Below are 13,113 nucleotides of genomic sequence, written 5' to 3'. Positions count from 1 at the left end.
AGAGTCAACTCATGGTTTTCTTGTGAATTCTTCCTTTGTTGGACTATAGTCAGAAGGACTATGTGGAAGGACGTCCACAGGCTAGACATTTCCTTTTTTTTCATTTCTGAATTCAGTTCATCACCACATCCTATTACTTTACCATCTTAAATATTTCTCAGTTGTACCCATCGCTGTCCAGTACTACTCCCCCAAATGTCGGCTAGTACCGTCTGTCCCAGGATTGCTTTTCATGGTCAACTGTCTCTTCTTGCCCCCTCTTCTTCAGCCACTATGATGTAGTCACATTGGTCAACTAGGATACTGGGTCCAATTTATGTTATTCCTTCCTTAAAGCTTTTGGGTTCCCAGGGTGCTCATAATTAAGACCAGTATCCTTAGCATGTTTCACCGTGTTTGTGTGTCCTAACCCCTGCCTCGCTCTTTAGCCCTTTTTGTCCATCTCCCCCTGCCCTCCCTGTTTTAGCGTCACTGGCTAAACATGCACTCTACCCCAGGACTTTTGCATATGCCTTTTCCTCTGCGGGGTCTTCCCAGGACCCCTTCACCACCCCCTTCACTTAATTAACTAGCATCTCAAAAGGCTCTTTCTCAGCAGATTAGTCTGAGCTGCTGTTCTCTGTTCTCATAGTCCTGCCCGTGAACTTTGCCTTCATATGTTTTTGTCAGTGTTTGTAATTGTACACACATTAGTGTGACTGATTAACATCTCTTTCTCTTCCACATCCTAAACTCCAGGAAGATGGAGACCATGTCTGGCTCTGATCCCTGGATATCCCTGGTGCCCATACTGGATACAGAAGAGGGCTTTGGTGACTATTTGAGGGAAGGCTGATTACTTTTGGAACATAGTGTAAAGAAACCCCAAGGACAGCAATCAAGTTGGTTAATATAATACAGAAATGCCAGTGATCTCACTGAATTTATTCCATGAGTTCCAAAGGAAAAAGTCTGTTGGAAGAGTTTTATCAAGATAAAATTGTTCTTTGACATTTTCTTAACGTTCATAAGTTTTGTTGATTATCCCATTATCTTCAAGAGATACAACAAGTTAGAGCAAACATATGATTTACTTTAGGTGACTTAAAACATGAAGGGTCTTCTAGTTCCCTTACTAGAGAGTAGAATGTTCTAGAACTTAGGCAGAGGGCTATTTCCTATTTCAAAGGCCTGTGTATTGTAGAGTAGTCACATTGTCACCAGTCTGGATTAAGGGGATTACCAGCATGAAGGAACAGTTATGAAATTAAACATTTCTTAAAAAAACTGAAATGCATTTATTTCAGATAAATAGATATATTTGAACTCATCTATTAAAGAATTATTGATAGTGGTAGTTAGTAGATAGTAGGTAGTTAGTAGTTAGTAGGTAGGTAGTTTGTGCGCATCCTGGGTTAAGATGGTTATGCTGATACATTATTTATTTTGCTCATTTTCTATATTAACATTGAAAACATTAACCTACCTCCTGACCAAATGATCCCAAGTAATGGGATTTAACTGTACACGCTTTGTCCTTGGCTGATTCTGTCTGATGACGTCCCATGAAGTCTGTGGGGCCAGTGGGTGTCTTCTCCTCCCTGGCCTGCTGTGGTCCAGGCTCTGTGTGTAGGTGCAGGTGCAGCTTCTCTGTGGTCCTCCCAACAGCGTTAGGAGATGGATGTTATCACCCGCCTTTTACAGGTGAGGAGACAAGGCTCTGGAAGGTTCCAGGGCATGCCCAAGCTTCCCAAGTGGGAGAAGCAGAACTGAGCCCAGATCTCGTAGATTTCCAGAGCTCTTCCCAGTACAGTGAAGGAGCATTTTCTATTAAGAGTGTGTGGCGTTGAAAAAGAGAGAAGGCATCTACATTTTCCCAAGCAAAATATGGTGTGAAAATATTTTTGAGCATTTCTATCAGCAATTATAAGAAAATATTTTGAAAATATTCGGGTATCCAGGCAGCCCTCGATAAAGCATTTGCATAAGCTCCAGTGATTATGAAGTTTGGTTTGGTGCCACAAACACTTATGGAAAACAGACTCATTTCTGTCAAAAAAATTTTCTCAGCTTAATTGAACACTTCCAAGCAAAGGAGTAACTGGGACCTGCCGTGCCTGGGGCATGTAACATTGGGGACGGCATTTGGGGCCATGCCCCAGGCGTTAGGAGAGCCCATCCTGAAACCCCAGCTGTGTCATGCAGGTCCCTCTCCTTGGTACCCTGTGACTCTCTCCTGTCTTCTTCTCCAGGAGAGCAAGCCGGAGCAGGGCTTGGCTGGGAAGAGCCACACCACTGGGGAGCAGGCGTCGGCGCTCGGCATGGCCACCAGGTACAGCGCCAGTCCACGCGGGCTGTGGCGGCTCCTTTCTGCGTCCCAGGGCATGTGCCCACCGGGTGCTGACAGGGTTCTCCAGAGACAGGCGGCCCTGGCTTGCAGCCCTGGCTCTGTATTGACCCAGTGACCTAGAGCCATTTTCCCTCACATGGTTTCCCGTGATGGAACGGATGCAGTCGCCCCCTTCAACACCTGCCCGGCTTCTGGGAGGTCATGAAAGTAGAGCGTTTCTAGGGTCTTGGTGTGTGATGGCCCTGGACATAGAGTGCCACGGTGGTGATGATGACAGTGATGGTGACAATGACAAAATGAGTGCTAACAGCAGCATGGGAATAAGTTCCTTTCTGGAGGAAATTGCCTTTCTCTATGGTTTCAGTACTTACTGGGGCTTATCAGGGCTTTTCTCAGTATTGATACGATTCATAACTGATCACGTCTTGTCTTCGGATCAGTCTGTTTGTGTGGGATTTGAGGGTAGCTGCTCCGAGGGCACAGCCATTGCACACTGGTTCCGATGCTGACGCTGTACGTCGATGCTGAGTGAGCCGATGTGGCTCCTTTTACCTAGTGCCTTACCCTGGACTATGCCTGTACTCCAGCAAGCCTGAATCACCTTTCTTATTTAGCAAGCAGCAAATACCAACAAGCTAAGGGGAGGCACAGTGCAGATCTCAGTCATTTTTGGATCCTAGAGGCTAAGCCAGTGGCTCACACACAGCGGGCACTTCGTAAGCATTGTTGAGTTTATGACTGAATCGGTAAGTTTTCGCAGCACATTATTGATCCGTAGGGAAGGCAGGCTCAGGCGGCACGTCCTTAGCCTCCTGGCCATCGCTCTATATCCACAATCGTTCCTTGTGGAACTAGAAACCCATACAGGTAGAAGTAGGAAGAAACCTGATTTCTTCATTGCTCTGTGCATAGAAGAATGTGCGGGACCTTTTGAAGATGATTAAGAGGCCTCACCAGTTCTCGGCTAGAATACCACCGGGGACACCCTTGCTGTTTCCCATGGGGCGGGCCCGCCCTGCCGCTTCCCACCTGACCCTCTGCCCTTCCACCCTGGAGGGGGAAGCAGAGTTGATTTTTCAGTTTTTTTGCCCTCCATCCCCTGCTTGTTCTCTGGAAAGGGGCCATCAAGTGTGGTTTTCTGGATACCTTCCCGACCTGGAATGTTGAGTGTGACTTCGTGTGTGCTCGGGAGGGAGAGAGTGGTGTGTTCTAGAAGGAGTGTAGGCTGTGTTGTCCTGTGAGGGCACGTGCACAGCAGCCGGGCTGGAGGCCAGTGGACGGCCAGTGTGGTCGTCGTCCACGCCCGCGAGTGGACAGCAGCAGGCCACAGACACAGGGACAGGGAGTCAGACACACCTGGCTTAGAGTCCTGGCTCTGGGGAACTGGTTTCTGTATCCGACGGAGGAGCAGGTGTGACGCTCATGTGCAGAGCAGCGGGGGAGGCAGCCCAGGAGAGACGCAGCACAGTGAGAGGGGACACGGGTGGAGGCCTCAGCCAGACCATCCTGAGTGTTTAACCCTGGGGTTTAGCTGCACTGGAAACATCTGCTCTCCTGGAATTCGTTCCACGAACCATCTTTGTCTTAGCCACGATGTCCAAACGAGCGAGGCAGCACGGGCAGGACATAGAGCAGAGGCTTACCTTCCGTGTGACCTTTGGTGAATTCACAAGCCCCACGGTGACTCCTCCTCCATCTGGGAAATGGGCTAAGAAGGATGCCGACCCCATGGGGCTAAGAAGGATGCCGACCCCGTGTATAGCAGCTGATGTAATTCTCACGGCAGCTTCACGAGAAAGAGACCAGAATGCAAAACCCAGCAGGGCCACACAGGAGGTGTGCCTGCGGTGGCTGGTGGGCGCAGTCGGGAGGTGGCTCTCGGTGGACCTGGTCCAAGGTTGAAAAAGCACAGACCATGGGGTGCCTGGGTGGCTCAGTTGGTTAAGCAGAGGACTCTTGATTTCGGCTCAGGTCAGGATCTCAGGGTCCTGGGATTGAGCCCTGCATCGGGCTCCGAGCTCAGCAGGAAGTCTGCTGGAGATTCTCTCTCTCCCTTTCCTTTTGCCCCCCTGTGTGCGCACGCTCTCTCTCTTTCTAGAATAAATAAATTAAAAAAAAAAAAAGGCACAGAACGTGACAGTGCGGCACACCAGGGCATCTGGTACTGGTCGGTCCTCTCCCTTTGCCAGCAGCCATGGGGAGGACCAGGGAGGTCGCTGGGGGTTGGGGGGCCGGGTAACGAGCAGCAAGACCCCGGGACGGCCCCTCCTGAGCTGTGGCATCGGCTGGCGAGGTTCGATGGAAGCAGCGCCGATTTTCTTACCACTCCTCTGAACATCGGCACAGATGCTGTTCCCTGTTAGCTAGCAGTCATCCAAGACTGTTCCCCGTTCTGAGCTAGTCACTGCGCTTCTTGATTAAACCTGGAAGATGAAGCATTGACTTTTGCAAGAAGGAATTGAGATTTGAAAGGTATTAAACACAGAGTTTCTTTGGAGAAACAGAAATCGTTTAATTTTTGCTGGTGTCGCAGACGCGGAGCCTCCGGTCTGATCCGTGCAGCCGGCGGAGAGAAGGCGTTGGAGTGCTCTCCTGATTGACAGACGTGATTGGCAGAGTGGTCTCCGCAGTCTCCTAATTGAGCAAAACGCTTGTCACCACACAAGTCATTAAAATACTGTTTGAAGAATGTGCACTGTGACAAGTGCGAAGTGAGGTGTTGTTCGCAGCTACTCTCTGAACACAGATTTTCGAGCGAGATGAGCCCTTTCGTTCTGTTGGTTTCTTCTTGCCGGTGTCGGAAAGTGGGCACCAGCTCATGGAGCCCTTGCAAGCATGGGGCCGGGGCTGGGGGGTGCTGTTGCGTGCGGAGGAGGAGGACAGAGCCCCCAGAGGCCACCGCCTCGCCCCGAGCCAGCTCTGCCAGCAGCCAGCGGTACGACTCCCGTTGCAGTGGTTCGCGTCCGTTTCCCCTCGAACCTGGCGTGCCTGCACGGAGTTGGTGGGTTCTTAAACATTTTTTTTTAAGCAGCGATGGACATGAACAGCTTCCGAACCCTCCGAGCGGGGGCACACGTCAGTCTGGTGTCATCAGAGCTCTGGTTCCCACTGGCCTCTCCTCTCACTCCAGGCCGTTTGGGTGGAGCTGTGCTGTCTCCCGGTTCAGCGAGGGGCCTGCGGCCTGGTTCTGTCTCTGGCTTCCCACAGGTCCGGCCAGGTCGGCCTCCAGGGCTGTGTCTCCGCGACTGGGATCTGTGGGCTGCAGGCTCAGAGGAGCCGGCATTGTTCACAGGAGCCGGGGTTTCGGGGGCAGAACTGGAAAGGACTGTGGCTTTGGAGCACGTCATTGTACAGACGAGCGAGAGGCCCCGAGAGGAATCCTCTGGTCGTGAGGCCGTCCGTGAGTGGGGCTCCATCTCCCAGTCCTGTCCTTCCTGTCTGGTCCTGTATCCTGAGTGTGCTGGTGGGTGTGACGCGGTTTGCTCCTCTCCGTTTTGAGATGAGGAAAGCAGGGCTGCAAGGAGCAGCAGCTGGGGTGGGTGCCAAGCTGGTTCCTGTGCGGTGCCCGCCGGGGCTTCTCAGGTCCCAGCCCCCGTGCTGTTTTCACTGCATCTGGAAACCATGCAGTGTCACGGGTTCGATCCATGCACCCGTAGCCCAGCCCGGCCCCGCCACGTACTGAGCAGGATGCCAGCCGTCATGTCAGCGACCTGTCCCTGTGGCTCATTCAGCACAGTCACCGTATCTGGTGACAGCCAAGTCTGCTTTCCCATCAGAGCTCATGTCCTGCTGTGTTGTGATGGTTTAGACGAAGCGCCTGGGCAGAGCAGGGGCCGGTCTGTCTGCCGTATCCACCGCGGCCAGCACAGCACCAGGAGCATGCGGTGACCGAGCTCCAGGCCTCCAGCCCGCAGCGCACGGGCTCCCCCTTGTGGGGCAGCGCAGCAGGCGCCTGGGGAAGGGCCGCTCATTCTGGGTGTGGAAAGAGGCCCGTCTCCTCTTAGAAATAATGGAGACGTGGGTGCTGTGTCCTCGTGTCCTCCCTCAGGTCTCCCTAGTTTGGGACGGTCCTGGATTGCAGGGACTGCTCCGGAATGAACACGCAGGGCGAGGAAGCAACGGGCTACACGGGAGGGGGAAGGGAGGTAGGAGTGAACGGGAGGTCGGAGGACAAGGGGACTTGAGCATTGAGAGTCGGAGCTCGTCCAGATACAAAGATTAGGTGCAGCTCCCAGGAGGGTCAGTCTCGCGTCGAGGGGTGCTGGAGCCGGAAGCCTCGTGGGGAGGTGTGCGCCCGAGGATGGGACCTGCCTGCTCGGGGCCACTCGGCCCTTCCCACGCAGCCTTAGCAAACAGTTAGTACTGCGTATGGTGTTGAGACGTTGGGACGGTAACATTCGCAGGAAGCAGGGCTACCGCTGCCGGCTGGGGGTTATGCTCAAGCTGGGTTTGGCTGAGGGACAACTAATGACTGGTAGGCCTGTAAGAGCCGTTTAAAGAGAATGAGCCGGCTTCCCACCTGGGATCCCCAGTCTTGCACCAAACAGAGAAGTCCGGAGGAGTCTGGAGCCTTGGCCCGGTGGGTTTGCATGGGCGGATGAGGTGTGCAGCCCTTGCTGGTGGGACAGCCCGCTCAGGGCTTCCAGAGGAGGACTGATGCCTGTCTTGTCTCCACCTGTCAGGGGGTACCGCAGTTTCCTAGTTGTCCGGGGATGTGCGTTTGGAGAGGTATAAGCATGGAGCCCATCAGTCGGGGTGTGTAGAAATCCGGACTTCTCCTTTCTTGGCCTGCAGCTTTGGACCTGGAATCGAACAGAATGTTTGCGAGCATCCTCCTGGGAAGGAGGGGGCCTAACCCTGTTTCTCAGCAAGAAGCAGCATCTTGGTTTAAAATAGAGTGATGATGGCTGGTAAACAGGGACGTGAATGAGGAGCGGCAGCCCCAGATGAATAATGCAGGAGGCGTATGAATGGGGGGTTAGTGAGCCTTCATTGATAAATGTAACGGCATATGGTAAATGACCACCCGAGAGACGGTACTCGGGAGACACCCGATTGCCTCCGTCATTGATTCCGGCCTAATGCATTTTTAATGGCTACCAGATGCATTTCCTAATTGGTGATTACATCACTGTTGTGTTCCAGAATAAAGCACGAATCGTCCTCCAGTGATGAAGAGCACGCAGCTGCCAAGCCATCAAGCGCAAGCCACCTCCCTCTGTTGTCCAACGTCAGCTACAGGAAGACCCTCCGGCTCACTTCCGAGCAGCTGGTGCGTGTTCTGGTTCTCCCCTTGCCGCGTCGCGGGCGCTGGCTGAGGCGGGGCCCGCCCAGACCCCGCGGCCTGGTGGTCTGGGTTGCCCCTCCCGCTCCCTGGCCCAAGTTCAGCCCCTGGCCAGGCCGGCCCCATGGTCTCGCTTCCCTTTTGGCTTCCCTGTCAGAGCCCTGGAGCCTCCTGTTCTCAGGTGTCAGAGGAGGGCGGCCGAGGAGGCTGGTTTATCCTTAGATGTTGAAGGACTGATAGACCCGAAGCTCCCAGGCTCTTTCCATTTTTTGGAGAGATGTTTGTTAACTCAGGTGCATCTCCTAAATTGGGGGAAACTCAAGCACTGCATTGGGGTTTAGAGAATTTCAGGTGGCAGGGGACCGTCATGGTCACAGTGTCCTCTTCTGTGGGGGTGTCAGACCCTTCTTTTCCCTGGACAGTCAGTGAGCAAATATCCTCCCTCTTTTGTTTCAATCCTGAGAAGGGGGGGTGGGGCCTCAGCTGTGATGGTGTTTCATGGGAGAAGGTCAGGCCCAGACCCCCACTTGATGCCACCAGTGCACCCCTGCAGCCTAGCAGCCTCTGTGCCGCTGTGTGGCACGTGCTCAGGCCAGCGATGCCGGGGGACCTGAGTTGGCAGCCAGCGGGCATGCACGAGAGGGTCCCAGCAGTGAGATGCAAAACCACCGAAAGGTAATTTTGCTTTCCGTGTCTGCTGCGAATTCCTTGGGTCTGCGTTATCCAGGGAAACATATTTCCACACTTGGCTTTGTCTCTCCCATTGCGGCCCTTTTATTTATTCATGGAGTAGGAAGTGTGTCCCATTCTAAAGTGAATTCCTGTGGTCAGCCCTTCTAGCCTGTCAGTCAACCCTGCAGGAAGCGGGTGAGCTTGCCTTATGGGGGGGCTGAAGGGGAGAGCCGGGTTCTGCCCAAATCCTGGCGAGAACCATGCTTACCTATAGGCAGAATTATACAGTGGCCTAGGGTAGTGAGTTTAAGAAATAATCCTAATCTAGTGTCTCATGGGATGGAATCCAAATAGCCCTCAGTCTGGGCCTTCCTTCAAGTGGGCACATGGCTCGTGTTTTTCAGAAAAGCTTGAAGTTGAAGAATGGCCCCAATGACGTGGTGTTCAGCGTGACCACCCAGTACCAAGGCACGTGTCGCTGCGAGGGCACCATCTACCTGTGGAACTGGGACGACAAAGTCATCATCTCGGACATCGATGGGACCATCACCAGGTAGGTCTGGCCGCCTTGGGGGCCGTGGGTGAGTTCACCTTCCTGTGGAGCCCAGGCCCGGAGCCGGCATCTCTGTTCTCTGTGGTGCCATGGGGCTCGTGCAGTTCCGTTTCTGGTGCAGCCATGGAAACTTCGCTCCTCGCCCTAAACAGCTGTAGTTGGGGTGTGGCACTCGCTCCCCCGAGGTTGCTCATGTGGGTGATTCCCAAGAGCATCTTTGCAAATGGCCTTTTCTCTTTGATTTAGCAAGTCGTGGACTTGACGCATGGTCAGTGAGAAGGTGCCCTTTTGGGGGTTAACATATCCCCTCCGTGAGCGTTCTCCTCTGGTTACTCCAGGTTTGGGCTTTCTCTCCAGCGAGAAAGTCGTGAGTCCTGCCGGCATATTTTATGAAGCGTTTCTGGTCCGGTGAATTGGAATGGGCTTTCTTCTCTGTTGTCCTGCCTCTTTATTGTATTTTTCTCATTTCTGTCTTCATTTAGATCTGATACTCTTGGCCACATTCTGCCCACCCTGGGCAAGGACTGGACCCACCAGGGCATCGCTAAGCTGTACCATAAAGTGAGCCAGTAAGTACCGAGCGCCCGCCCCCATCTCCCGCGCGCTGCTGGTGCACGCACGACACCTTGCTCGCAGAAGCTCAACCTTGAACGTGACTTGCAAAGAGGGGAACACCTCCGTCAAGCAGCGTCAGTGGGGGGTGGGGGGACTCTGAGGACACAGTGAGCGCTCAGCCTGCCAGTTCCCAAGCATGAATTCGGTGCCAGAAGACAAGAAAGGAGGTGATAGGAGGCTCCCAAGTTCTTGGCCAAAGAAAGGTGGTGGCATTAGGGGAGGTCTTGAGATTCAGTCCATACTGAGGACTGTCCCCTCAGGTGAGGTGAGATGGCTGATAGTGGCCCAGCCACGTTGTTCGGGCTGAAAAGGTTTGCGGATTCCTGGCAGGTTTTGGCTGTGGTGCTGCTCTTGTCCACGAGCCTGGGGGCGGTCCTCCGCTGTGTGGCCAAAGCGTAGGAGAGCGGCCGCTCTGGGGCCATACCTGGCATGTCCCAGGGGGAGCCTGGATCTTAAACTGCTGGCCTCTGTTGGGCACATGTTACTTCACTTACTAGCTTTTCCACATTACTATAAGAATTAATATCATTCGTTCCCTCAGAAGTGGTCGGTCTGCATTCCCAGCGGCCTAATGGGAGGCAGGGTGCCTTCAGGCCTGGTCCTGCTCAGTGCCACGGTCATTCCATTTACTCTGGTCTGGCTCTGGCGTAGGGCCCATCCGGCGCCCTCCCTTCCCACACTGGCTCGTCACTTCCTCCATCTTTCTGTGGACTGAAGGCTCCTCACCCGTGAAACCTCTCCCTCCAGTGCTTTCTCTTCTCTAGCCTCTTGAGCTGGAAGGTGCCTTAGGCTGATGCAGGACACCCCACCTTTCCCTGGCTGAGGAAGGTGAGGAATTACACACTAAGTGGGTGTCAGGCTGGAAAACCGGGCCCACGATTCCCGAGCTGATGTGCTCACCCCCGGCCCATGGAGGTGACAGTGGGGGTTGGGAGTGGGCACTGAGAGCGCTGCCCGTACTCTGCGAGCACGGATGAAGGAAGCATAGTTTCCTGCCCCTCCTTCATTCACTCACCCAGCATTTATTGAGCGCCTTTGTGTGCTCGGCCCAGTGACAGGTGCTCTGGATGTCGGGATAGTAGCCACCGCGTCTGGCCACCTGCGGCCTTACGCCACAGTGGGGGCAGCATGGCTGGGATGGGGCCTCGTATCCTGGTGGGACTGAGGGCCTCTGATCTCTTAGGGGGCCCCCCTCATTGGCTTGACCTTACTTTTTCAGATTTCTTCTTCAAAAAATTACAAAAGTAGTACATGCTTCTTTAAAAAATGAAGAGAAATAAGCAAAATGAGAGAAATGGGAGAGAAGGAAGGTCATTATCTTCTTCCTCTCCACCCTGCCGCCAAGCTAATCCACTTCCCGGAGTGGAGCCACGGTGCACAGTTTGGCTCTGTCTCGGTGTCCTTAAAATCCATTTCCGCTCTCCCCACGCCCCCCGACACATGCTCGCCTGCGTTCTTCAGTAATGCGTCTTTCTGTCCTTCCGTGTAAGATTTACCTCATTTTCCAGTGCGGCCCCCGTTGTATAATGTGGATTAGCTGTGCTGTTTTTAACTAGTCCTCTGTTGGTGCACAGAGGAGGGAGTTTCCAGTGTTTTTCACTGTTTCCCAGACTGATGTGCGAAGCACTTACATGGAGGTTCATTATGTACGATGAGCCCATAAATAAATAAGAAGGTGCACGCATGTCGGGAGGGGCCTCTGTAAGGCGGATTCCCAGAAGTAGGACTGAGGGCGAGGGCCTTCGAAGATCTGATCGGTGGAGCCGGGTTGCCCTCTGCGGTCCCGTGGACGGCGCGTGTGCCGGTCTCTTCCCACAGCCTCACCGTGGCTGACCTCGCGGAGGAGGACTAATCCACCGGGAGCTCTGGACTGGCACGACACTGAACATTGCGTCTATTTTTAGTCGGAAGAAACCCTCATGAGTCAGGATACCGAGAAGCTCACAGCCTGAATCATTTTGGGCTTTGGAACATAAATCTACTCCTTCTCTTACTGTACATTAAGAAAAGAAAAGAAAAGAAAAGAAAAAAGGCTCAGTTGATTTCCCCCCACCCCCCACAAAAGAGATTTTTTGGGAAGTAAAGTAGGGAAGCCTACCAGAGAGCAGCTGAGCATCCTTGGTTCAGATTAACGGGCGTAGGGTGATTTTTGCCTTAACATTTTTCAGCTTGTGAGGCCCCGTGAAGACGCCACAGTCCTCACCACGTCCTCCCAGGCCAGAGCTGGCAACCCCAGGCCACTCTTCCCTCTTCATTGAGCTCTTTGTGGAAACCCGGGGCTTGGCCTGGTGTGGGGTGCCAGTGCAGGTGGGGCGCTCCTGTGGCTGACTGTTGGTTCGACTGAACCCCCCCATCCGGGCAGCGCCCCACATGCTTCCTCCTCCAGGGCCCCGGGCCGCTGCCGTGGGTCAGGGGCAGGGACTCAGGACTGGTCCCGCTGGGGGCTCCCTCTTCTCATGAGTCCAGGTCATTCTTATGTCCTCCTGGGACTGATTGCCCGCAGGCCTAGGTGGAGAGAGGTTAGCATGCCCGAGTACTAGGGACGGGATGCTGTTAACTCCAGGACCGGCCGACAGATCACTCTGTCTTTTATGCTGCTTTTTTCTGAATTTAGGCTGTACTTACATGTTAGGCCCTGCTGTATTTATCTGATGGAAAACCCAGTCTTGCAGATAGCCTCTTGCCTGAAAACAACAGAGAACTAGAGCAAATTTATTTACTTTTTTTTTTTGCCAAATGTACTTACTTTTTTGAACGCAGTCAGCTGTGAGAAATTATCTGTAGGGCTGATTGTTACCTTGTTCAGAGGGTAGAAAACAGCTTGCGTGGTTATTGATTAAAAGAGAGGGGGCGTCCGGGTGGCTCAGTTGGTTAGGTGTCTGAGTCCTGGTTTCAGCTCAGGTCATGGTCTCAGGGCTGTGAGATCGAGTCCGCGTCCGGCTCCAGGCCGAGCGTGGCGCCTGCTCCGGAGTCTCTCTCCCCACCCCGGCCTCCCCCACCTCCTCACCTGCACTCTCTCAAAGAAAGAAAAACCAAAACAGCTAGAGCCAACACCAGTGGCAGATATAAAGCCCTCCTTCAGGTTCCAGTATGTTCCATAAGTACAAGGAAAGTGAAGGACTATTTTCCAAAATATCTAGATCATTGAACCCATGGGATTTTGGGGGGCTAAATCTGGACAGTAATTGCTCTGATTTGGCACCTTAACTGATGCATATTTTATATCGGTGTAATAAAGATCTGTGCCGGTGCGATGACTCAGCGACCTGTTCTAGGTGGAGGGGTCCATGGCCTGAAGAGGATGCCGAGGGCGGACCCCTCATTAGCAGGCTCGGTAGGGTCTCGGCTCTCCTGCTCACAGTGCTTGTGCTCTCCTCCGCTCGAGGTCTTCTTAGGTGACGGCGCTCACAACTGCTGCCGGCAGGGATACGATGTCGGAGGGGGCCCTGGGGGCCTGGGCTCTGAAAGTGACAGCCCTTAGAAGGCCTGCCCTGGATGCACGGTCCTTGTCCCCACTCCCGGTTTGGGGTTCCTCACCTCCGAGATGGGAAGATTAGGCCAGCTGACCCCCAAGGCCTCTGCCAGGCCAAAAACTTGGAGCCACGGGTCACGGGCTCGCGGTCCCCGGGGTGTGCGCTCTAGCGGGACGAGCTTTTCCAA

The 13,113-nt window shown here is 53.7% G+C and overlaps 1 protein-coding gene across 6 annotated transcripts in view; it reads left to right on the top strand.

Annotated features, from left to right (window-relative positions):
• LPIN1 (lipin 1) overlaps positions 1-13,113 on the top strand; it is a 127,478-nt gene that overhangs the window by 98,295 nt on the left and 16,070 nt on the right. For all 6 annotated transcript variants that reach the window (XM_032353281.1, XM_032353280.1, XM_032353282.1 and 3 more), the window contains 4 exons: positions 2,232-2,311; positions 7,475-7,601; positions 8,690-8,838; positions 9,321-9,407. In XM_032353281.1, coding sequence (XP_032209172.1) covers positions 2,232-2,311; positions 7,475-7,601; positions 8,690-8,838; positions 9,321-9,407 — 443 coding nt within the window. The remainder of the gene's footprint in view (positions 1-2,231; positions 2,312-7,474; positions 7,602-8,689; positions 8,839-9,320; positions 9,408-13,113) is intronic.

This window comes from Mustela erminea, chromosome 7, assembly GCF_009829155.1.
Source record: "Mustela erminea isolate mMusErm1 chromosome 7, mMusErm1.Pri, whole genome shotgun sequence".
In the NCBI taxonomy this organism is placed as follows: Eukaryota; Metazoa; Chordata; class Mammalia; order Carnivora; family Mustelidae; genus Mustela; species Mustela erminea.
Note: the sequence above shows the minus strand (reverse complement) of the source record. Positions and strands in the feature narration are given on the sequence as shown.